We start from the raw sequence: 23,794 nt of genomic DNA, 5'->3' as shown, positions 1-23,794 counted from the left end.
AATGCAAAATGCAAGACTCTGCCTTATTCTGAGTCAGACAAATGGTCCAACTAGTTGAGGGTTTACATCAACTGGCAGAAGTTCTTCCCAGAGTATCAGGCAGGGGACACCTCCAGACCTACCTGGAGATGCCAGGGATTGAATCTAGCTCCTTTTGCGTGTAGAGCAAATACTTTATACTGAACAGTTGGTCTCGTAATGTCAGTCAGGGGATGATGGCCCACCAAACACATTGCCTTTATGCTGGTAAATAATGCTTGACTCTGAAACAGATTTATTTATTTATTTTATTCATTCAATTTATGTCCTTCCGAAGGAGCCTAGGGTGGCATGTACAATACTGCGTTGCATTCCTGTCTTGCTTGTTGGATTCCCATTGGGGCATCTGGTTGGCCACTGTGAGAGGTAAAGGTAAAGGACCCCTGGACGGTTAAGTCCAGTCAAAGGTGACTATAGGGTTGCGGTGCTCATCTCGCTCTTCAGGCCAGGAGAGCCGGTGTTTGTCCACAAGACAGCTTTCCAGGTCATGTGGCCAGCATGACTGTGACTGGTGCACGGAGGACCGTGACGAGTGCCAGAGTACACAGAAACGCCGTTTACCTTCCCGCTGCAGCGGTACCCATTTATCTACTTGCAGTGGTGTGCTTTCAAACTGCTAGGTTGACAGGAGTTGGGACAGAGCAATGGGAGCTCACCTCATCGCACGGATTTGAACCACTGATCTTCCGACTGGCAAGCCCAAGAGGCTCAGTGGTTTAGATCACAGCACTCATCCATGGTGAGAACTGGATGTTGGACTAGATGGGCCTTCAGCACTGTGGTGCTTTATTATTTAGTCTTTCCTTTGATTTCTAACTTTTTTTTATTTTAAGGAAATCTTGTACTTGATCTGGGATGGGGGAGACGGGGATCAGAAAAACTTCTATCCTAGTCTGATATAAGTTGTTGGTGGTGGGTCATTGGATATTTATGCTTTGCATGCTTGCTCTACACTTCCTCCTGGGATCTCAATAGCTTAGGAAACACAAACTGAGACTAGTATGCTATGCTTCCCTGCCTTTGACAGCACCTTAACTTTGCAGAAATTCTCAGATGATGCTCTACAAAGTATGGTAGTATACATTATCAGCTGCTAGCAAGAGAAAATGCACCACAGATGCCCAAGAAGTCCAAATGCATTCATTTCCAAAAACTTCACATTGGGACAATAATTAACACAGGCAGATTTTTTTTAAATTAAAATTGTTGTGTAAACTTTTATAGCACGTGCCGGAAGACTTACCACCTCTGCCTCAGCTCCCTTCTCAGCAGCACAGGAAGATGGGAAGGCCATCATCACATCCCTGCTGCATCCCCTTACCTCCACTTTTAAAGTTTCAAACTCAATTCAGCTAGGTTTTCAAATGGATTTGCCAGGGTTTGGAGCAGACTCAGTTTTGCCCTTTTAAGTGTGGGGAACATATTGTCCAGGATGACATGTTTTAAAATGAGCCATCATTGAAACAGAAGCCTCAGTATGCCTGTGGAGGTAGCTGCCTCTGCACTGCAGGCAGACACTGCTATAAAACTTTCAACATTTCCTTTCCCCACTCTCTTCTTGAGGAAAGTGTGGCTTGCCTGCTGTTGCAATCTACTCACTGTCCTTGTTAACGCCCTTGCTTTATCTCACTAGAAGCAGGGGCTGCAAGAGCTCTTGCAAAGAGGGCTAAAAAGAGGTATACCAGCTGCCTGAACCTCTAATGAACATGAGCTGTCCTTTGAACAGAAGCCCACCAGCCTGCACAATTCATCTTTGACCAAAGAATATGCTTTAATGAGAAAAAGCATCCCTCCTGAGGCAGCCATTTGGCTGTTGATCTTGCCTGCTTGTTTCTATATCAAGAGTGGAGTTCAGGTTTGTGGGTTTCTCCCCACCACCATCACAGTCCCAAGACCTGACTCCAGAAACCCTGGATGTTGAAGCCAGTAAACCACACACAGGTTCAATACCCACATTCATAAACTTGCAAGTTCTCCAGGCTCAAGTGTCCATCCCTTCCATGCATGGCAAATAAAAAAAAGTAACACCAGCCCTAAAGAAATTAATTGACCAGCATGGTCCCCTTTTACAGAGCCATCATATCTTTCACACTGGCTGTGAATAAGATGTGGGTGTGTGATTAACATCCTCATTTCTTTTTCTTCCTTTCATAAAGAAATATGGGTGTGGGAAGGAGGTGTCTGACATATAATATCCTTTCTTATGAATACATTTCCAACCCGCTTCTGCCTCCACCCCCTCTCAAAAAAAAAAAAAAAGGGAAACTAAAATCATAGTTAAGAATGTGCTCAAATGTATGAGAATACATGAGCCAGAGGTGGGGGGGATAGTCGCATGCTGTATGGTGCATTATGCTTAAACAAAGTGAAAACAAACACCCCCTCTTCTCTGCAACTGTTTGCGACTCCCCTGCCTATTGTCATGACAGAGAGAGAAAAAATGAAGGCAAAATGATTGTGCATTGCATGATGATATCTGTTAAGGTGAGCTGCTTTGGTTCATGCACAGTCTCCTCTGGCTGGCTCATCGCTGGCTGGCCCAATTGTGTGGTTTTGTTTGTCACGTAGTCCTGCTGGCTTGCTTCAGCCATGCTCCTTCCACAAAACCAGGTGAATACTGTGGTCTGGCATGCTGGTGGCAAAGACCAGGCCCATGTCATTTTGACCATCCAAACCGTCCAGCCAATCCATTTCCCCGGCCAGGAAGCTCGAGCCCCTCTTTGACTTCCTGTATTCCGGCAGTGGCCAGCGGCTGATCAGTTTCTCTGTCCTCAAGTCCATTATGTACAGGTAGTGGTTATCAAACAGGAGGGCAAAAATGTCACCGAAGCCCAGCAAGGACAAGTTCGCAAATTCGGGAGGTTTGATAACCCTGCAAGGGGAGAGAAGAAACAGACCACCACAAATATCAGAAGAAAATGCTGCATGGAATGGATAGCTGGTTTCCAGAAGCTGATTTTTTAAATGATATTTTTAATGGTGTTGATATGATCTAGATTGCAGTCTGCTGCTACTTTACGAACCTGGCATCCTGGTGTCTTGCCATGTAAATGCAAGATACCAAAGGAATCCCATTTGGAATGGCACCAGTCATTCAAAACCTGACTCTTACAAGTTATCGCTGACATTGTCCGGGTATTCGGCTTAGCTTGCCCACTTTAGACCTCTTGGCCAGACCTCCACAGCACACTCCGGGAACATGACCCAGGAAGCATCAACACTTAAGTTTCCTCTATTAAGAAAAGTGTTTACTGGGTTAATTCCACACGAGCTGGAAATAGTGGCTCATGCCTCACAATGCACCTGGCTGAATGTGGTAACCTTCTTATCTATGTTATTGGGCAGATTTGGCAAGCAACTTTGTGTATACAGTAAAAGGGTTCACTTTAAAGCATAAAGTGTGGGTTGTGATAAGAGATTGCAGGAATTGTTGAACGCCATCTGTTGAACTGTAGATTTGTGTGAAGAGTTTTTGAAAAAAATCATCTGAAAAGGAGAACTGCCAGACTACGGAACTCAAGAGAACTCAGTCAGTTGCAGGATTCTGAGCAACCAGAGTTAGAACTTGCTAATGGACTTTGTTTCAGCAAGGACTCTGAAGTACAGAACCCTCTCTGGGACCAGCGAGAAAGAAGGTTTTCTATATAGTGTGTGTGTAAATAGTGTGAGTGTTTTGTGTGTGCCAACTAGAACAACTCTGTTAAAAACAACTATTTCATGTTGGTGTGTTTAACTGCTTTACTGAAGCTTCTGTGGCACATACACAGAGAACAATAATATACATACATATGCATATATATATATATATATATATATATATATATATATATATATGATATATGTGTGTGTGTGTGAGAGAGAGAGAGAAGAAAAAGAGGAGGAGGAGGAGGAATACAGACCCCAACAACCTCTGCATATGTTGGCCTCAAATCCAGAATGTTTACCTGTGGATATCGTAGCTGGCGAAGTCCCACTGATACAACCCAATAGCTGAACTGCAGACAATGTATTTGCCATCAAAATGAAGCCGAGGCTGGAGGGAGATGCTGCGGTCTTCTGAGACGGTAAGGGTTTTTAAGCACTTGCAGTTGATCTCTCTCCCAATGGGCCAGATCTGTAACAATACAATCAACCAATGATTGTGGCAACAAGGAAGGATAAAGGGGGTATACTTTGCTTCACTTGAAGTCTCCCTTGCAGGCCTTCAAGCCAAGAACTCCCTCCTAGAACCCTGCCTCTCTCTTGAAGGAAAGCTCTCCCACTTCAACATCTGCAAAGCCTCATGGGTGCAGCTCTTTTTAACCCACAGTCGTTATGGGAAAAGTTTGTGTAACTGCCTTTGAGCCTTGCAATTAAGCCCTTTCCTCCCCGTCTAGTTTATAAATTTCTCAGGGCAGAGACCTGTACTTTTATTTTTTTGCTTATGTTACACTGCAAAGTACCATGCATACTGATGATGATAAAACTGGATTGTATCCCATGCTGGTTCTACCCAGAAAAGGCCCATTGAAAATAATGGGCGTGGTTATTTTAGATCCATTGATTTCAATAGGTCTACTGCTAGACAAACTTAGTTTGAGATAACCCATTATTACTATTGGGCTGTATGCAGTCAGTCAATGTTTATTACGGCTAACAGCCAGCATATCAAACCAGAAATTCTGCATAATTCTCTACATAAACAATAAAAACGACCGATATGGGGTTTTAACAGTCAATATACTAATTGAATATACATACTTAAAATACAGGTCCAGTGGAATAAAACACCATAAAAGAATAAGAGATTCAACTAAGAACTGTAGTAGCAATATCATCATCGGAGGGCAGGACAAATTGTTATAATATGTTATTCAATAAAAGAGATTTACGTTTTTTAATAGATAGGGTGCGAAATTTGGCCACACTGTAGGACAGGGCTGGCCAACGTCCAAGAGACAGCGATCTACTCAAAGAGTTAAAAACTGGAAGTGATCTACCCTCCTTTTTGGGGTTCAAGTCAAAGTTGTTGAGCTTTTTTTTAAGAAGGAAAGTCCTGTTTTGTTGTTGAGCTCCTTTAGGGAAGAAAGCGATGTTGAGCTTTTTTATTTGGAAGGAAAGCCCTGTTTTTTGTGGTTCAGGTCATTTTAGGGGTGCAGGGAAAAGATGTTGAACTTTTTTTAGGGCAGCCAAAGTTTTCTAGCTTGTTTGGGGGGAGCCACTGATCTACCGGTGATCTACCACAGACGTCCAGTGATCTACCGGTAGATCACGATCTACCTGTTGGACATGCCTGCTGTAGGATACTGAGCTCAAAGAATCTTCCAGAAGGAATTTGCGTAATGTTTCGGGGGGAAATTCCAGATAATATTGCAAGGGTGTGAATTTTGATAATAGGGGTAAAATGAGTCACGATCGTTCTTCACTATAGAATTCACAGAATAATAGAATGTGAATAACAGATTCCACCTTGTTGGACATGCATGGACAAAAGCGCTCTTCGATTGGTATACACAAGAATTTGCCATGTAACACAGCTGAAGGCATCGCATCAAATCGGGCTTTGGAAAAGGCCCATCTATGAGATTCATAAAAAATATTGGTTAGATACGGGGCAGCTGCCAGATTAGGCCAATATTTTAGACACTTGTAGTTCTTAGGAAGTAAGGCATCTTCTTTTTGCAGTTCAATATTGAAAAGCCTCTGAGTAATGATTGTTTTTGCCTTATTCAGAGTACCATTAAAGAGATATTCTGGGTTTAGGCCAATTTGTTTGATCTTGTTAGCAATTTGCGTAAGCCAAGGTGGATAAAAGGGGCTGCGGCCAGGAAATGAGATAACATTCCCTTTGGGTTATAATGAATTTTCAAACAGAGGGATACTGCTTGTTCCCCGACTTTTAATTCAACTCTGGGCATTCCTGCCTCTTTTCTTAATATTACATTAGATGTGCTCTTAGGGGTGCCGAATAGGGATCTAAGAAACTTTGATTGAACTGTTTCAAGAATCTTAAGATTGGCAGAGAGTCCAATTTGTGAACCGTATAGAAGTTGGGCCAGAGATTTTTCCTGAAAGACTTTTAAGGCCATAGGAAGGAAACCAGCACCTTTCCTTCTAAATATGGCGTTAGCACTTCTTTCTGCTGAGGTGGTGGATGCGGTCAAATGTGCTGAGAATTTGACGTTGTAAGAGAAGGTGATGCCTAAATATTGGAAGTTCTTAGTTTGATCTATGGCATTTCCCTTCATATTCAAATTGTGTTTCCTAAAAGAGCGGCCAAAGCGGACAATTTAATTTTAGCAAAATTAATTGTTAGCAGTTCGGTGTTACATTGATCACTAAATTTCTCTAACGCTTGTTTCAAGCCAACTTTGGTTTGAGAAAGAAGTACAGCGTCATCTGCGTACATTAAAATTGGAACTTTTCTGCCACTGGAAAACACAGGTGGGGGAGTATCAATTACATGTGATTAAGGAATTAGCATAGATGTTAAATAAAAATGGAGCCAGTAAGCATCCTTGTCTGACCTCTTTTTGAACTGGAATTCCATTGGAAAGTCTGCCATCCTGTGCAAGTCTTATCTGAAGGGTATTATTTTCATGTAATTTAATTAACAGAAGTAATAGCCTTCTGTTGATGCCCATATCTGCCAGTTTAGCCCAAAGCCTTCACCTAGACACGGAATCAAATGCTGCCTTTAGGTCCACAAAGCCCACATACAGTGACTTTTTCCAGTGTTTCTAATAAGTCATTATGGTCCAACCATTCACACAATTTTAGGCCCAGGTGTTTTCTGTATAATTTGCAGATCACGTTCAAGAGACTAATTGGTCTATAATTAGATGGATCAGAGGGGTTACCCTTTTTAAATATAGGAACAATTATGGCCAACCCCCAATCTTTAGGGATATGGGCTGAGGCGTCTATATATGCGAACAGATTTGCAAGGACCGGAGCCCACCAATTTATTTGCGATATTAGAATTTCAGCAACAATGAAATCACTTCCTGGAGCTTTACCAGATTTCATTTGTAATATTAGAGAAGAGACTTCAGATTCAGAAATTGGGGGCCACAATGGTGAGTTATCCAAAGAGATAGCAAACGGCGCGGGGTGCTCGTGATCCCTAAACAATGCACTATAGTGCTCTTCCCATACATCTGCAGGGATTGTTATAGGCGCATTGTACACTTTGGTTCGGCTAGAGATAATCTTCCAGTAATTAATATTATCTTTTTCTATGGAGGCTTTAATGAGGGCCTGCCAAATAAGGGAGTCTGCAGCTCTTTTTTATATTTTTAACAGCTCTTTATAGTTCTTTTTTTTGGATTGTAGTTCAATTTTGGTGGTTGGATTAGGGTTTTGATGGAAGGCCCTAAAACATTCTCTGAGGGTAAATTTCGCTTGGATGCCTTCATGGTAAAACCATTTTTTATTAATAGGCACCCAGCATTGGGCTGTATGCAACAACATTCTACTTGGAGTAGACCCACTGAAATTAATGTACCCACGTTAGTCATGCGAAGTAGGTGCTTTTACCTTATGTTGGCCTATGGCTGCAATAAATATTATTTTCCTCCTTCTGTTTTCTACAGAAGGGAAGCCTCATCCTCTAAAACCTGCCTCTTGACATGCTTATGAAAAAACCTTCTACCTACCAAGCAGCTGGTAGACAATGGACAGAATAATTCACCCCTTAGGATCCATTAGGGAGAAGGACCACAGAGCATGTGCTTTGCAGGCAGAACTTCTCATGTTCAATCCTCTGGCATCTCTAGGTAGGGCTAGTAATGTCCACTACCTGAAACCCTGGAGAACTGCTGCCAGTCAGTGTGGACAATACTGATAGTCAACATAAGGCAGCTTCCTAGTCAGATTCAGATTTGTACATATCTAGTCTGATCCAGCAAGGGCTTGTGACTTTCCAGAATTTATTTACATCTGCAATTTCCCCTGATTTCTGGAGCTCCATGAAGCTGAGACTATACATACCTTGATTTCGTATTTATCTGCGCTTAACAAGATGTAATCCCCAGGGCTGTGCATGAGAGATTTGACTTTGCACTTCTGCAAGACCACCTGCAGTAGGAACAAAGTTTGTCTAAGGCTTGAGGCAAAATGTCAGACAGGTCACTAAAAAAGCACTGTAATGATTGTTCAGATACATTTATGTCCTGGGAGGTAGAAATCTTATCTCACTATAAGAAATGCCAGATCCTGCTCTATTATGTCCGAGAAAGAGAAGCCACAATGGAGGCTGTGCACTGTATCCAACTAACCCACTGTGCAGCTGGAACAGATTTTCTTGTTCTTACTTCAGAATGATCTCTGTTGTTACACATTCTTACACAAACTGATTTATGCTGTATTGAAACCCACTTTTTCCTGTAAAGCTTATTGCACAACCCTGCTTTAAGGATGTAACTGAAACAACCACACACTGCTTCACTTTCTGTTTCCGCCTCCTTCTTTTTCCTTGTTTCCCTATGTTGAATTTTTGTAAGCTTCTTAAGAGCAGGGATTGATCCTCTTGTGCTCTATAAACCATCATGTGTACTAATGGTATTACATAAAGAAAAAATATAGAATGCTGCATGCACATCATGGTTTCCTCCACATGTTGGGAACCAGCAACTGTAGCTCTGAGTTCTTCCTTTGCATGCAGAACGTCCCAAGTTCAATCCCTGCCATCTCCAGGTAGGCCTGGGAGAGACACAAGGTCTGAAACCCTGGTGAGCCACTGCCTGTCAGTGTAGGCAAGCTAGATGGACCCAGTGGTCTGACTCAGCAAAAAGCAATTACCTATATTCCTGCCTGTGGTAGGCTTGCCCTCTACCACCAGATATGCAAAGCTGGCAAATAAGTTTGGACCTCAAATGGTTTGTAGTTAAATTTTAGCCACTGTGGTGTAGCAGATAGAGCACTGGACGTGGGAAATTAGAATTCAAATCCCCACTCAGATGACATTGGGCCAACTGCTATCTTACAACCTAACCTACCTACCTCACAGGGTTGTTATGAGGATAAAATTGGACAAAAGGAGAGAACTACGTATGCCACCTTGAGCTTTTTGAGGAAAGGTGGGATATAAATGCAACTATAAATAAATGACACCCACTGCGAAACAGGAAGGGAGCTAACCCAGCCTACCTTTGTGACCCATTCCGTGTGCCCTGTTAGTGTATTGAGACACACTCCCGTTGATAAGGCCCAGACCTTCACAGTGAAATCCGCTGAGCCACTGACCAGGATGTCGAGCTCGTCATTGTAATCAACACTGAAAACTACAAAAGCCAAAAAAGAAAAGGGAACTTTAAAAAAGATTGGCCATGCTGGTCTCTATACCGAGTCAGATCAAAGTAACCATGCAGTTATTTTGGGATGTGTGTGTGTGCAATTGTGAGTCAATTGCACACACACTGCAGTTGTATTGATTTGGCTTCCTTGAAATTTAGTGTTTCCCCTTCCATGTAATAGGGGTGCAGAATTTACAAGTTTGGAAGGATAGCCAGGTAATACTTAGATACTTAGGCAATGCCTACCCAATGATTAGAGCTAGAGAACTACAGCCAGGGGAGGGGGATCCCTTGCCTAGGAAGCTGTCTTATTCTGGGCCAGGCTATTGGTTCATGTAGCTCAGGACTGTCTGCATGAGTTGGCAGCGGCTCTCGAGGGTTTCAAACAGGGAGTCTCTCCCAGCCATATCTGGCATGTGTAACAGGCACTTGGTTGGATGAGGCAGATGGGTCTATTCTTGCCACTGCTTGTCCACCAGGTTTCTCTTATGCGCAGCAATCCAGGTCATATGGGGTGGGGTGGGGGGGGGTTGTAGTGATTTTTAGGAAGTCATTAGCTTACACCAGGTGTCCTATTGGGAAGACCCAGTTTTCTGAGTGCATGTTCTGGAAGTTGGGCAATAGGGGCAGTACAGGATTCCTTTTGGAGTACCGACCTCCCCGCTGCGCCAAGGATTCCCTGCCCAAGCTGCTTCAGGTCATGGTGGATGTTTTCCTGGAGACACCTAGTTTGGTTGTCCTAGGGGACTTTAACATCCATGCTGACACCTTACAATGGGCCACTCGGGACTTGATGGAAAGCATGGCCTCCAAGGGCAACCAAAATGATCAAGGGGATGGAGTAACTCCCATGAGGAAAGGTGCAACATTTGGAACATTTTAGTTTAGAGAAAAGGCAAGTAAGACCTTATAGAAGTTTACAAAATTATGCTTGGGGTGGACAAAGTAGATAAGAGAAGTTTTTCTCCCTCTCTCATAACAGGAAGTTGCACCTGCTGTGGACAGTGATGGCCACCAATTTGGATGACTTTGAAAGAGGATTAGACAAATTCATGGAGGAAAATGCTATCAATGGTGAGTAGCCATGATGACTATTCTCTGCCTCTACAGTCAGAGGCAGCAAAGCTTCTGAATACCAGTAGCCATAGGAAGGGAGAGTGCTCTTGTGCTCAGGTCCTGCTTGCATCTGGTTTGCCAGTGAGAACAATATGCTGGACTAGATGGGCAACTAGCCTGATCCAACAAGGAGAGTGAGTAGGGTAGCTGCTAAACTAGGGAAGATGTTTAGCAGGGCTAGCTTGCAGACAGATATTGCTTGAAATGATCTAAAGGGCTTCAGGTATTCCTGAGGACCCCGACACACCTGCCCCCGTGTGGCCTCTGAAGTGCTGGGTCTTAGTTCCTGAGCTCCACTCCCAGCAGGCTACTGTGTTGTCAAAGGAGCCCGTGACCAGCTTTTGTTCATCAAACTTCACTGCTGCACAGGTGTGGGTCTGAATCCCATAGATGCATTGCCCTGTGCTCACATCCCACAGCTTTGCAGACAAGTCATCTGAACCTGCAGTCGGAAAGGAAGAAATGAAGTGTCGTTTAGTGGCTGAGAAGTCAGAAGGTTCAGAAAGCATCCAACATAATCCACAAAACAATGGCATCCAACCAGGACCTGGGAGAATTGTGTTCAGATCAGCCATAGTTTCACTACTTGGCCAGCTACCGGTACTACTTAAGCTTCTCAGTGACCCATCCAGAAACAGTCACTGGTTAGGGTCTGTCTCACTGTTTTCCAAACATCTGATCAAAATTTGGAGGCCTTTTTTTAACACCTAAAACTGTTTTACTTTCATAACAAATGAAAAGAAAAATAACCCAGTCAAAGAGGAGTGGCCTTAGTGTTTCTGTATTAGTACTTATTCCACTCTGATCCCAAGGCATGCCTAGACCAATGGGTCATACGTAAGTGCAACAGGGCAAATTGGGTGCAGAGAGCAAGTCCGCCACAAAAGAGTGCCTTGAATAATTTGATCATCCCTAAAACCACAGTGCGAAATTACCTACCCAGGGGCTGAATGGAAGGAGGGAAAGTTGAGCACTCAATCACACACAGAGACACACAGAGACACTATTCAGGCAAGTTATTGGGCACATGGGAATTGGCACTTTAGCTGTTCTTCTATACCATTTAATTCGGGAATTATTGGAACAAGAGAGCTTTAAAGTTGTGATGTCAAACTTTCTTAAAAAGGTATCTAAGAACCCCCCCATCCCAATTTTACAATGAAGAAGTTAACCCTGCTGACTGCTCTCTGCTCCCAAAAGTACCCCACCATGATATTGTTCTGCTGAAAATTTTCTGTGATCTCCTCCAAGATCCCTCAAAATTGGTCATTTATTATTTCTGTGCTGTGCTCACTTTGATAAGTGGCCCCTGGAGGAATGCACACAGATCAATGCAGCCCTCGACCCAAGAAGGAAAGACACTCCTGCTTTAAAACTATATTGAATATCTTGTGGGGGGACCTCTGCTTGGCATTTAAAAATATAACAAGTTTCTAGTTCTCATGCATGCGGGGGAAAACTCAGAAATATATCCATGCCCTTCCTGTCATCGACAAAGATTTCCAAGCCTGAGTTTATGATGCAGAACAAGTGAGCACAATTAAGCAAACGAGAATTTTGATTTGGGAAGTAAGGTGATTGGTGCAGAACAGAAAGTCCTAGTCATGCAAAATCATTAGCCTTCAATAGTGGAAGATGAAGCTTTTGGTCACACACGATAGGATCTGTGACAATTAACTCTCTCGCTAGTAGGAAATCTCAAAGGATTAAGAACTTTGGCTTGCAAATAAATCCTCCACTTTTCAAAACAGAAATGATTATTTATATTAGGTCAGCTGCTTTTTGTATAACCAAATCAATGCTGCCTGTCCCCTTGCTGCCCTTTCATTAATGGATAATTTGAACATTTGGTTTTAAGGCAAAAAAAGGTGGGAAAAGCCACCCTCACAGGGAGATCCACACTCCACAGCAGATCCAAGGCAGGGTAGGAGAATTTGTATGGAAGACTGGTGTGAAGCCGAAGGAGCAGCCTCCTCCTCAGAATGTGCTGTAGGTTTTAGAATGGCGAAGAGGATTTTCTTTAATATTAGCACACATTGGCTGTGTACAAACATCACAATAAACTATAGCAACAAGATTAGACTACTCCTCTGCACTCTGGTGCAAGGAAATTGGAAACTTTTGCTTCTTATTAGCCACAGTTTAGTAGGACACATGAACTGTAAAGTGTCTCTACACATAATTACAATCTGTGGAAATAAGCCAACTTTATAAACAGTGGTCTGATGCTGGTTTGTTGCAACATAGTAAAAATGAATCACAATGTATTGGGTTTCTGCAAGATGGCAAGCTGCAGTTAAATAGAAGCAAAAGCTTCAAAGCTTGTCCTTGCATCTGTCAAGGGGGACCAGGCCTGTTCCTATCACAACAAACCATAGCTTATTGTAGTGTCCAAATACAGATACTGCATGCTTTTATCAAATACATTTCTACAACGTTAGTGAAAGCTTGTGGCTAGAACAAGGTCTGGGATCCATGGAGCAGAGCCTGACCATTACCATGGCCTATGGGGAGCTGTGAATCACCAAATCTTCTATTCAGATCTTGGTCTTGCTATAATGTCACTAAGCAGCTTTAGACAAGCCTCCCAGCCTCAGCCCACTCAATGAAGCTGAATATTGGAAGATCCAGGACAGATTTAAAAAGTACTATTTCATATGGTGAATAGTTGAACTATGGCACTTGCTCCCACAGGAAGCAGTGGCAACTTGGATGCTTTTAAATGAGCAGCAGACAAATTCATGGAGGAAAAGATTCACAATACAGTCATACCTTGGGTTGCGTGCGCTGCGGGTTGCGAACAAGGCGGACCTGGAAGTGTTTACTTCCGGGTTCCGCTGCGCGTGCATGTGCAGAAGCATTCTGTGCGCTTCGCAGAAGGTGGAGGTTTTTAAGCAGAGGTTGGATGGTCATCTTCCATGGAAGCTTTAGTTGAGATTTCTGCAATGCAGTGGATTGGACTAGATGACCCTTGGGGTACCTTCCAACTCAACAATTCTATGCAAACAGGTAGAATGTTAACTAGCAACAGACTGGGAGCCATTAGTGCTACTCATAGTAGACCAACTGAAATTCATGGCTGCAATTAACTTAGGTATATTAATTTCAAAGGGTTTAATCTACGTAGAACTTAGAATATAGGTTGCCTTCTTTGTAGCGAATGGGACAAGGGAGTGCAACGTTACTCCTGCTTTTTGATCTCTCATCAGCTTTTGAAAGCGCTGAGCATAGTATCCTTCTTGGTTGCCTCCGGGGAATGCGAATCAGGGACACTATTACAGCGGTTCCAATCTTATCTTCAGGATCAAGACCAGCGCATAGCACTAGGAGTGTGTTTTTCAGCCTTCTGTGCTATTTAGTGGTACTGTACCTTGGTTCCCAAACTTAATTCGTTCCAGAAGTCTGTTCCAAAGTGTTCTAAAACCAAGGCGTGCTTTCCCATAGAAAGTAATGCAAAATGGATTAATCCATTCTAGACTTTTAAAAACAACCCCTAAAACAGCAATTTAACATGAATTTTACTATCTAACAAGACCATTGATCCATAAAATGAAAGCAATAATCAATTTACTGTAGTATAAAATAAATAAGACAGTATTGTAGATGATAAAAATTAAAAATATTTTTTCCCTTATGTGAACTGATGATAGTCATTGTTTGGATGGGGGGCTTTTATCCATTTCTGCTGTCACACAATCAGTCAATCAATCAGTAGCTGAACTGGGTTCCACACAGTCACAAAAACAAAGTCACAAGCCAGTCCCACAAAACAAAGAACAGGTCACAGTCAAAAAATGAAAAAGCCACACAAACAAAAACACCATTTTTTAAAGCAAAAACAAAGGCTCCAAATAATACCTCTGTGTTGCATGGGTGCTTGGGACTCAGCAGCTGACAGACTCAACAGGGGGGGGGGGTTGATTTACAAATGGAACACACTCAACAGGAAGTGGGACATATTGAGCTTCCAAGGCAAAGTTCACAAATCGGAACACCTACTTCCGGGTTTGCAGCGCTCCATTTCCAAGTTGCTCATAAACTAAGCTGTTCTAAAACCAAGGTAGCACTGTATATGAAACAGCAACTTCACCCAGTGGTATATAACAGGTGAAACCATCACCTCTCTTGAGTCCCTCTGCTACCAGCACCGCTTTCAACATTAGGCTGCTGGTATCAGAGGGACTCAGGAGCAGCAGCGATTTCACCTCGGCTGGGTCAGCTGAGGAACAGGAGCCCACACCTGCGCCCCAGCTGAGCTGTGAGAGCTGCGGCAGTTTCACCCAGCGCCTTGCAGGCTGAGGCCAATGCAGCTTGTTTTTTCAACATTGTGGTATTTTGCCAGACTGCGATGTTTGGCTTGTGATACACCACAACGTTGAAAAGCTGATATCACCCAGCCCTAGTGAGGTGTCACCAAGCTGAAGATTATCCTTGCCTGGGACATAATATTATAAGTGATTGGGAAATATTGTGGAAGAAAACTATGAAATGGTGGCGCTGTGGTTAAACCACTGAGCCTAGGGCTTGCTGATCAGAAGGTCGGCAGTTCGAATCCCTGTGACGGGGTGAGCTCCCGTTGCTTGGTCCCAGCTCCTGCCAACCTAGCAGTTCGAAAGCACATCAAAATGCAAGTAGATAAATAGGAACCGCTACAGCGGGAAGGTAAACAGCGTTTCCATGTGCTGCTCTGGTTTGCCAGAAGCGGCTTTGTCATGCTGGCCACATGACCTGGAAGCTGTACGCCGGCTCCCTCGGCCAATAATGCAAGATGAGCGCGCAACCCCAGAGTCGGTCACAACTGGACCTAATGGTCAGGGGTCCCTTTACCTTTACCGTATTGAAAGAGAATTTGTTGAAAATGATGTACCGTTGGTATTTAACACCTGTTAAATTAGCTAAAATGTATGGAAATGTAAGGAAAAAGAAGGTACATTTTACCATATGTGGTGGACTTGCCCCAAGATAAAAGACTTCTGGGGAAAAATATATAATGAATTTAAAAAGGTGTTTAAAAACACATTCATAAAGAAACCAGAAGCCTTTTTGCTTGGAATAGTTGGTGATGAGATCCCTAAAAAAGATAGAATCTTCTTTTTGTATGCCACAACCGCAGCTAGCTTACTGATTGCAAAATTTTGGAAATTACAAGATATGCCTACAGTTCATGACTGGCAGATAAAGATGATGGACTTTATGGAACTTGCCGAAATGACCGGAAGAATCCATGACCAGAAGGAGAAGGTAAAAGAAGATTGGAAGAAATTTAGAGACTACTTAAAGGATTGTTGTAAGATATAATTAAACCTTACGGATGCTAAATATAGACTTTTGGCAATACAGATGAAAAATAGAAACTAGGATAGAAAGGAAAGATAGAGACTGCTATGAATCATACTTTTAAGATGAACCTGCTAAGTAATAATCTAAAATGTGAAACTCAGAGAAAGGGGATGAGGGAAGTCCCATAGTAATGAGATGGATAATGTAATGATTTATATAATTATTCTTTTCTCCTTGTTTGTTTTATTGTTTTTTCGTAAGTGTGTTAAGTGTGTTAAGTTTATGTACATTTGTGAGTGTGTTTTTTGTTGTTGTTTGATAATATAAAATTAATAAAAATATTTATTAAAAAAAGATTATCCTTGCCCACTCTTGCATTAAAATCACCCATGACTGACAAGTATATACTGTAGTGGGAAATTGCAATTCTAATTCCTCAAGGAATAGGGTAAGATGGTTCCAATAACCCAATAGTTTTTGCTTGCTAGAGCAGGGAGGAATATATACATTAATTATGATTAAAACTAAAATTTAAAAACTCAGTAGAAAAGCCTGCACAATGCTATCACATGTCTTGAGGGGAGTGATTCTTTTTTTGCCAATTCTTTTTACCGTATTTTTTACAAATGGTCACCAAATTAATGCAAATTCAATACAAATTTAAAAGCTGACTTCGCACCCACCCCAGATGTCCCCTCTATTTTCCTCCCTCCCTTGTTGCTCCCAATAAAATAACTTTTCCAACTATCATTTCAAAATACATTTATCCCTTCTCCCTACACATCACCTGTTCATAATTACAAATTTCTGCTATGACTTTCATACATTGTTATAACCTGTCCTCAAAATAGTTGAGTAGAGTAAATCCTTATTTATCTATAATGGTCATTCATCAATTTTCAAACATTTCCTTCTGATACCTCTTGAGTAACACGTTGCCTGGGAAAAACAGATCTTGCTTCCTCCCAGACAACATATGCACATTCCTCCCTAACATGTCCTTGAACATTGCTGTCTGACATCTGGCTCCAGTAATCAACAACTCAGCCTCACTGGTGCGACGTGCAGAGGGTGAAAATGAAGCCCCTGGAATTTTTATAAAAAATATAAATATATAATATACATTCCCCACCTCTAAGACTGCCAATCTTCCAGCGTCACCCACCCTTCATATTTCACCACATTTAATACTCAATTTTACATACAGCCACATCATTAATAAATGAACACAATCCACATCTCTTCTTTTCTGTCTGAAAGTCTCAGAGGTCATCAAGATGGTATACACTATGGTCCATCCTGTCCCTTTCACTGTTCTTACAATATTTCCAACTTTAAGCTTCAAGGGGGTGGATTGATGTAATCTCAACAAAATCTGTATCTCCTCTCCATCCTCCCCACTAAACAAATTATTCTTCCTGGAGTCCATCCTACCAATCCTCAGTTCCATTACCTCCAACTCCAGTTTTTTTCCTCTTCCGAATGCTTAACAGACAGTCAATCCAGTTGTTACCAATCTTTTCTTCTTCACTATTTTTATTTCACAATACAAAGTTCCAAAGGGTGGTCAAAATCCCTCAAAAGTCTTGAGGGGGGTGATTTTAAGTTTAGTCTGCCACGCAGAAAGAAGGGTTAGAATTTGTGGGCTAAAATAGAATGTGATTTATATCCCATCAAATTGATTTTGAAACGAGTCCCCGTTTCTTCTAGTAAAATAACATCAAAAGATATAATAAAATTAATAAATTCAGGGTCATTGGCCTTTTTCCTCCAGCCCACAATGTTCCAGGAAAGGATCTTAAACCTAGAGTCACTTGATAGTAATTCGATTTCAATTAACTGATCCCAACAGTTACCATCCCCCTTGCCCTTTTAACTATTCCTAGGAATCCACACACTAACATCTTCACTACAGCAAATGGTTAATTGCCTGTCCTTGCCGGGCTTGCACTCCCCCTTACGGAGCAGGTTCGCTGTTTGGGAGTGTTCTGGATCCAGCTCTGTCACTGGAGGCTCAGGTATATACAGTGGTTGGAAGTGCCTTTTACCAACTGTAACTGGTTCAACAGCTATAGACATTCCTGAACTGGGAAAGTCTGGCCACATTAGATCATGCATTGGTTACTTCAAGATTGTAATATGCTCTATTTTGGGGCGGGGGCTTCCTTTGCACCTGATCCGGAAGCTGCAGTTACTGCAGAATGCTGCAGCATGATTGCTGACAGGAGTGAGGCATTGTCAGCATATAGTGCCTGTTCAGTGATCTGCACTGGTTGCCAATTTGTGACCAAGGCAAGTTCAAGGTGTTATCATCAGTATATAATGGCAGTAATAATTTGGGGCCAGTTTACCTAAGAGATCAGCTTACCCCAAGTGCGCCCACTTGACCGTTTCAATCAGAGGAACTGGTACTACCACAGGTGCCACATAATACCCATTCTGCATTTGTAAGAACTCAATCATTTACTGTGGCAGCACTTACACTTTGGAACTCCCTGCCTATTAATAGCAAGCAGCTGCCTTCACTGTACTGTATTCTTTTAGGTGCCTGCTAAATATATTCTTGTTTAGACAAGCCTACCCAGATGCTTAGAAAGTTGATGTGAGTTTTAACTTGTTTTAGCATTTCAAAGTTTTGTGTGTTTTAAAGTACAGGCACCACCCCTTACGCGTATTCAACTCATGTGAAATCGTATACACGCACTGGGAAATTGGAAATAATTCTATTCAAACCGGGAAATGGCAGGAGAGTCCCCATGGCTTGAGAGGAGACCCACCCTGGAAAATGATTTTTTTCTATAGATTATGAAGGCTTGAAAAAGACCATCATGCTCACCAGCTGAGAATCGGGAAAGCCGCTTCACAAGTCCTGTCTGTGCGGCTTTCCCAGCCTCTCTGGTGAGGGGCGGGGGCTCCCCTGGAAAAAATCCCTTCTATATCCACCTAATGAAGAACAAAAGCTTTTAAATGTGTCAAAAGGGCTGCAGGTTCCAAAATTGTGTGTGGGAAGCTGAAAGGCAGGAAGCTGTTCCTTGCAGCGGACTCAGCTGCGCGGCTTCCCTATCCTTCCTGCCAAGATTGAAGGTGAAGAGGGGAGGAAGGGGGTCTTCATTACCCTTTAGATTGCCCTTGTTCTGCTCCTTTCCTTCCAAACAAAAGTGGATGTGTGTGTGGGGGGGGGGGAGAAGAGAAAACAAAGCCACTCAAGCTCCCCACTTACGTACATTTCACTTATGTTTGGGGGGGGGGGATGTAAGCCCCACATAAGTGGGAAGTTGCCTGTACTATTGTACGTGTTTCTAGGTATAATTTTATTGTTTTATCTTTTGATGTATTTTGAAAAAACCAAGCGTATACATTTTGTGAAATAAATAAGTAAATTGGTGACTTCCTGGCTCACAGCCCTCTCACACACATACACAACACTAATTCTCATCACACCACTACACCCAAGCCATTTGGGCCGTCCTACCTGTACAAAGAAGTCCATCTTTATAGTAAAGTGCGTACACTCTGGCACTGTGTCCAATCAGTGAGGAGGTCTCAAAGGCTTTGTGGTCCTCTAGTTGCTTCATCCTTAAGATGGCCTTCAAGTACACCTTCTTCCAGTGCAAAGCATCTTGGACAGAGTCATCAATCTGCCAGCCCAGTTTCCTACAGGCAGTCTGCCACACCTCCATACAGGCACTTATGACCTTGTTCCATTGCTTAGAGACAAGGCAGCACGTGAGTAAGGTCTGAGGGTCAAGCCATTTTAACAAATAAAAACTGAGTTCCAACGGGAGAAGTTTGAGGAAGTCCCGTTTGAGGAGGGTCTCTAGGTTATTGGAGAGGTGCCTGAGCTGGATAGCCCCACTCAAGCTAATCAGGTGATCCAATGACTCATTTTTCTGCAAGTCCGTTAGAGAGAGAAACGTAACAGAAATATTATCAAGCCATGCTTCAAAGTCCTTTCTCTCCATAAGGTTATGGAAACATTTACCTGTGGGACATCAAAATACAGTATTAGTTCTGCTCAAAAACCAAATATGAACATCTTAAAAAATTAAAAATGACACACTCCACCTCAGATGCACTTCAAACAACATGGCACAGGGCAGTTAATAAAGAAAAATCAGCAATGGAGAATGTGAAGGAGAACTCCCTGTTAAACTGAATGTGCTGAGCACAACATGCAAAAATTGTGGGATTTTTGTCTGTCCAGTGCAAAATATAGCAGTGCCTTTGAAAGCCTATGATTTTCAGCTGCTAGTCCTTACGTTTGGTTTCACACTGCATGATCAAACAAAAACAAGGGACCAAACATCAATGTGACATCAGGTGCCTGACAGGTAGGTTTCTAAGCTCTCCTCTCAGACTTGGTCCAAAAAGTTTGGGGGAAGGCAAGTCTATGGGCTGCTAGCCCCATCCAGGTCCCAACCACTGGTTTAGATTTATCAGAGGACCTGTTCAAAGACAATTGCTGAATAGCGGCAAGGAGTTGGACCACAATGCATATTGGTTCCACCCAACTTTCTTCCCTACCTAGCATTTTATCCCTGCACCAGAGTTCAATGGGAAAGAGGGCATATTTACCTTAAGTAGTTGTCTGTATTATCAGATAGTTGCTTAGAAGGTAGCTGCCAATTGTCTGCTTGCTCCTCAGAACCCGACTGGGATTGGGATTCCTCTGGGGCCATTTCTTCTGTAGGTGTAACAAGAACGACATAAGTCACTGAGGCCAGATTTTCTCCTTCTCTCCAGTCACTGCAGAGTGCTCTAATGATTCCCAAACCCACTACTGTTACCACTCACTTTTGACCACACCTTAACTTTCCAACCGAATTCATCTGATCAAGGGATATTTCAGTGATAATGACTAGGATTTAGACTGCAATTCTACATATGCTGTCTTGGGAGTAAATCCCATTGATGCCAACTGGACTTGCTCCAAAGAATGTGTTAAGGAGTTCTGAAATTCAATAAAGGTTCTTGCAAAGTATGTGTTAAGATCCAGGTGTTAATACTTGTTTTGCGAAAGACTAGGTAAAGTTTTGTCAAAGTGGGATAAGACCATGATCCCAAGTATTAGAGGGGAGAAAGGTGTTTATAAAAACTCAAAAGATATTAATGAACATTTTAAAAAATGGAATTATACAGTAAACTAAAAGCCGTAGCTTATAAGGATGTAGAAGCTTTTAAAAATAAAATAAAATAACCTTATTTAGATTATTGACAAAGGTAAATGTTATTTTTCACTAATATCAGAAGCAGAAATCAAGCAAACTATTCTTAAAATGACAGCTGGTAAAACATCAGGATTTGATGGATTTCCTATTGAATGGTACAAGACATACATTGATCTACTAGTAACAAAACCTCATCAACTGTATGAAGAGATGTCTGATAAAGGTATTTAATCAAGCTTTTATTACAGTTATACCCAAATCAGACAAAGACCACACAAACTGGGCAAATTATTGGTCTAATTGAGTAAAGTTGATACAAAGATTTTAACAGCAACCATAGCAAATAGAATTGAGCAAGTAATAGTGGTGGTTACGGAGAATGACCAGACTGGCTTTATAAAAATGAGGCAGCAGATAATATTAAATTAGTGGTGGATTTGTTAGATTTAAATAAAAATAAAGACTACTTTTTAATTATATCATTAGGCAATGAAGTGCTTTTCAACAATATTTATGTATACAGGTACAGTATAGAGGTAGCTTTAACTAAATTGGTTTTCATTTAGTTTTTATAAAATGAATTAAAGTAGTGTATGATTCACCTAAATCCAGAGTTAAAATGAATGGTATCATGTCTACCACCTTTTCACTGGCTTGAGGAACTAGACAAGGATGTCCACTTTCACTTTTGCTTTTTAAATAATTGTTTAGAACCCCCTGGCTTGTGCTATTAGACAACATTGATAGATTCACACAACGGTTCATAATTCAGTTGAACATAAGTTGGTTTTCTTTTCAGGTGGTATCAAACTAGTATTCCTATATTGATGCAAACAATAAATGCTTTTGGTAAAACATCAGGATACTTTATTAACTGATCCAAACTGGAATTGATGCCAATACGTGAAAATTGATTACTCATTCAGTTAAGGAATTACCAATTCCAGATTTGCTCCAAATCTGTTATATAACTAGGTTTAATGCCGAGAGACATAACTTGGTTAGTTACAATTCATATAAACAAAATAATAAAAGAGGCTTTTTTAGATATTGAAAGATGGGGAGTCATTAAACCTTAACCTTAGGGGAAGGTTGAATGCTTTCAAAATGAGTATTATACCCAGATTATTATACCACTTGATTGTAAAAAAGCCAAACCCTTCAAAAAACCCTTTCCCTTATGTATGCGACTATTTAGACAGAGTTATGTTAATTTTGCTGAAGCTTTAAGCTGCAGGTGATGTTAATTGGGGGGGGGGGTTGAGGTATAAAGTAGATAGCCTGCCTCATGTGTATTTTTTTCTTTCAAGTTGGGTCTTGATGTGGAATCAGAAAAGTGGATTACTTTTATAAACTTTGGCCACAATACAACACAGAGTTGAGCACACCTATCGGTAAAACTGCACTGAACTTTTGTCATTTATTTCAAAGGATTGGGTCAGTACAATTGTGCATTAGTGTGTAGTCAAAATGTAAAAATAATAATAATTATACGTCTCCCATAAAAGAGCACACACATGTGGCATGGAAAACACTCTTTATCAGCCTATGCATCTTAGGTTTCTGGATCTGAATCTGGAGAAGGAGGATAGGGGAAGGGTCATAGCTCAGTCGTAGAGCATCTACTTTGCATGCAGATGACCCTTTCCACCACCTGATACATGATTTGTTTTTCTTTTAAAGTAATTATGACAACATTCAACCTGTCTAGAACATTCTACATCCAAAGCATATAGTCCAACTACATTTGCTGCTGGCCAAGGGATCCCACCTCAGGACACACCTGTGACCGGATAGTGTTCACATGTGAAATTTGCCTCTGAAAAGCCTGGGGTGGGGAGAACACCCATGTTAACTAGTTCAATACCTTAGAGAACAAGAACTGTATTAGAGAACAAGAACTGCCATATGCGACATGCAGAGTCTTGTGGTATCAGCTGGGTGGTCTCCAGATGTTACCGGACTACAATTCCCCTCATCCCTAGCTAGCAGGACCATCCAAAGACACCTGGGGAGGGACCTAAGGTTGGGAAAGGCTGGGCTAGAGTGTCGCACCCGTGCCTGCGAAACCAGGATTCAAACAACCATTTGCTCATGAAGCCGGCTGCCCAGTGGGGATAAAACAGGGAAGGGGAGAATACGTTGAGCTCCCAGGAATAAAGGAAGGTGTAAATAGGATAATACATAACAGCTAATAATTAAAACACAACGCCACAACTCCCCGACCCCATTATTCTCCACCCCTTACCCCCTCCTCAATCCCGGCTCTCCCGCGACTTCTTTTGCACCTACCTCAACGGAAGCCTCTCCTCAACTGCACCCCAAAGGGCCTACGTCTCCCCTTCCACTAGCCCCGCCCCGCCCCTCAGCCCCCCCCACTGCAGGCGGTCTCTATGACAACCCACCTGAGCCCCGCCCCCTCCCGCCGCTCTCCTCAGCCGTCCTCCCTCCTCACACCGCACTGCCCCTCTTCTCTTCCTCGCCCCCTCCCACACACTTTATTTTTCGGGGGCGGGGGTCCAACCTTTCGCCGCCGGGTCCCAGCAAACACTCTACCACAGGCACTTCCGGCGTGAGCACCTGACGTCATCTTCCTCGCGCCTCTTTCCCGCCCCGGATTTCGGGGTCACTTCCGTCCAGAAACGGAAACTTTTTTAAAAAAATCTATCTTAAGTTACCCATAGAGATAGAAATATAGAGCATTTTCTGAACCACCGATATAAAATGTGAAGGGTGACACCGTTGGACATGATTCTCTTGCACCTGCTGCAAAGTCTCTCGAATTTAGACACCGACGGCTCTCCGTCTCTTGGGTCTCTTTACAGCATTGGAAAACCAGTTGAAATTGAGAACGGGAGTTGCCATTGTACATTGTTGAGATGTGTGGCTCCTTATTTTCCTATGTCTGAGAGTCAA

General features: G+C 42.2%; 1 protein-coding gene across 2 annotated transcripts; it reads right to left on the bottom strand.

Moving 5' to 3' along the window:
* Positions 1-2,285: 2,285 nt before the first annotated feature.
* On the bottom strand, positions 2,286-23,468 carry FBXW2 (F-box and WD repeat domain containing 2). Of its 2 annotated transcripts, none has more exons than XM_035113392.2 (8): positions 23,403-23,468; positions 20,286-20,394; positions 19,183-19,692; positions 10,678-10,872; positions 9,169-9,302; positions 8,011-8,097; positions 3,984-4,153; positions 2,286-2,911 (listed from the first exon to the last, which is right to left on the bottom strand). In XM_035113392.2, the coding sequence occupies exons 3-8, from the start codon at positions 19,670-19,672 to the stop codon at positions 2,623-2,625; spliced, it is 1,365 nt and encodes a 454-aa protein (XP_034969283.1). In that variant the 5' UTR covers positions 19,673-19,692; positions 20,286-20,394; positions 23,403-23,468; the 3' UTR covers positions 2,286-2,622. The 2 variants fall into 2 exon arrangements, with proteins under 2 accessions (XP_034969283.1, XP_034969284.1); XM_035113393.2 differs by lacking the exon at positions 23,403-23,468 and adding an exon at positions 23,171-23,218.
* Between the last annotated feature and the right edge of the window lie 326 nt (positions 23,469-23,794).

The sequence above is a fragment of the Zootoca vivipara genome, chromosome Z (assembly GCF_963506605.1).
Source record: "Zootoca vivipara chromosome Z, rZooViv1.1, whole genome shotgun sequence".
In the NCBI taxonomy this organism is placed as follows: domain Eukaryota; kingdom Metazoa; phylum Chordata; class Lepidosauria; order Squamata; family Lacertidae; genus Zootoca; species Zootoca vivipara.
This window is presented reverse-complemented; position numbering and strand designations above follow the sequence as displayed.

What these genes read in the sequence shown, in the direction of transcription:
- FBXW2 (XM_035113392.2), bottom strand. Translation starts at nt 19,672, where the DNA reads ATGGAGAGAAAGGACTTTGAAGCATGGCTTGATAATATTTCTGTTACG. An exon ending in CAGAGGCCACACGGGGGCAG is followed by an intron (nt 9,303 to 10,677) that starts GTGTGTCGGGGT and finishes TGGCTTTTGTAG; the next exon opens with TTTTCAGTGTTGATTACAAT. An exon ending in CAGATAAATACGAAATCAAG is followed by an intron (nt 4,154 to 8,010) that starts GTATGTATAGTC and finishes GTATTGTTACAG; the next exon opens with ATCTGGCCCATTGGGAGAGA.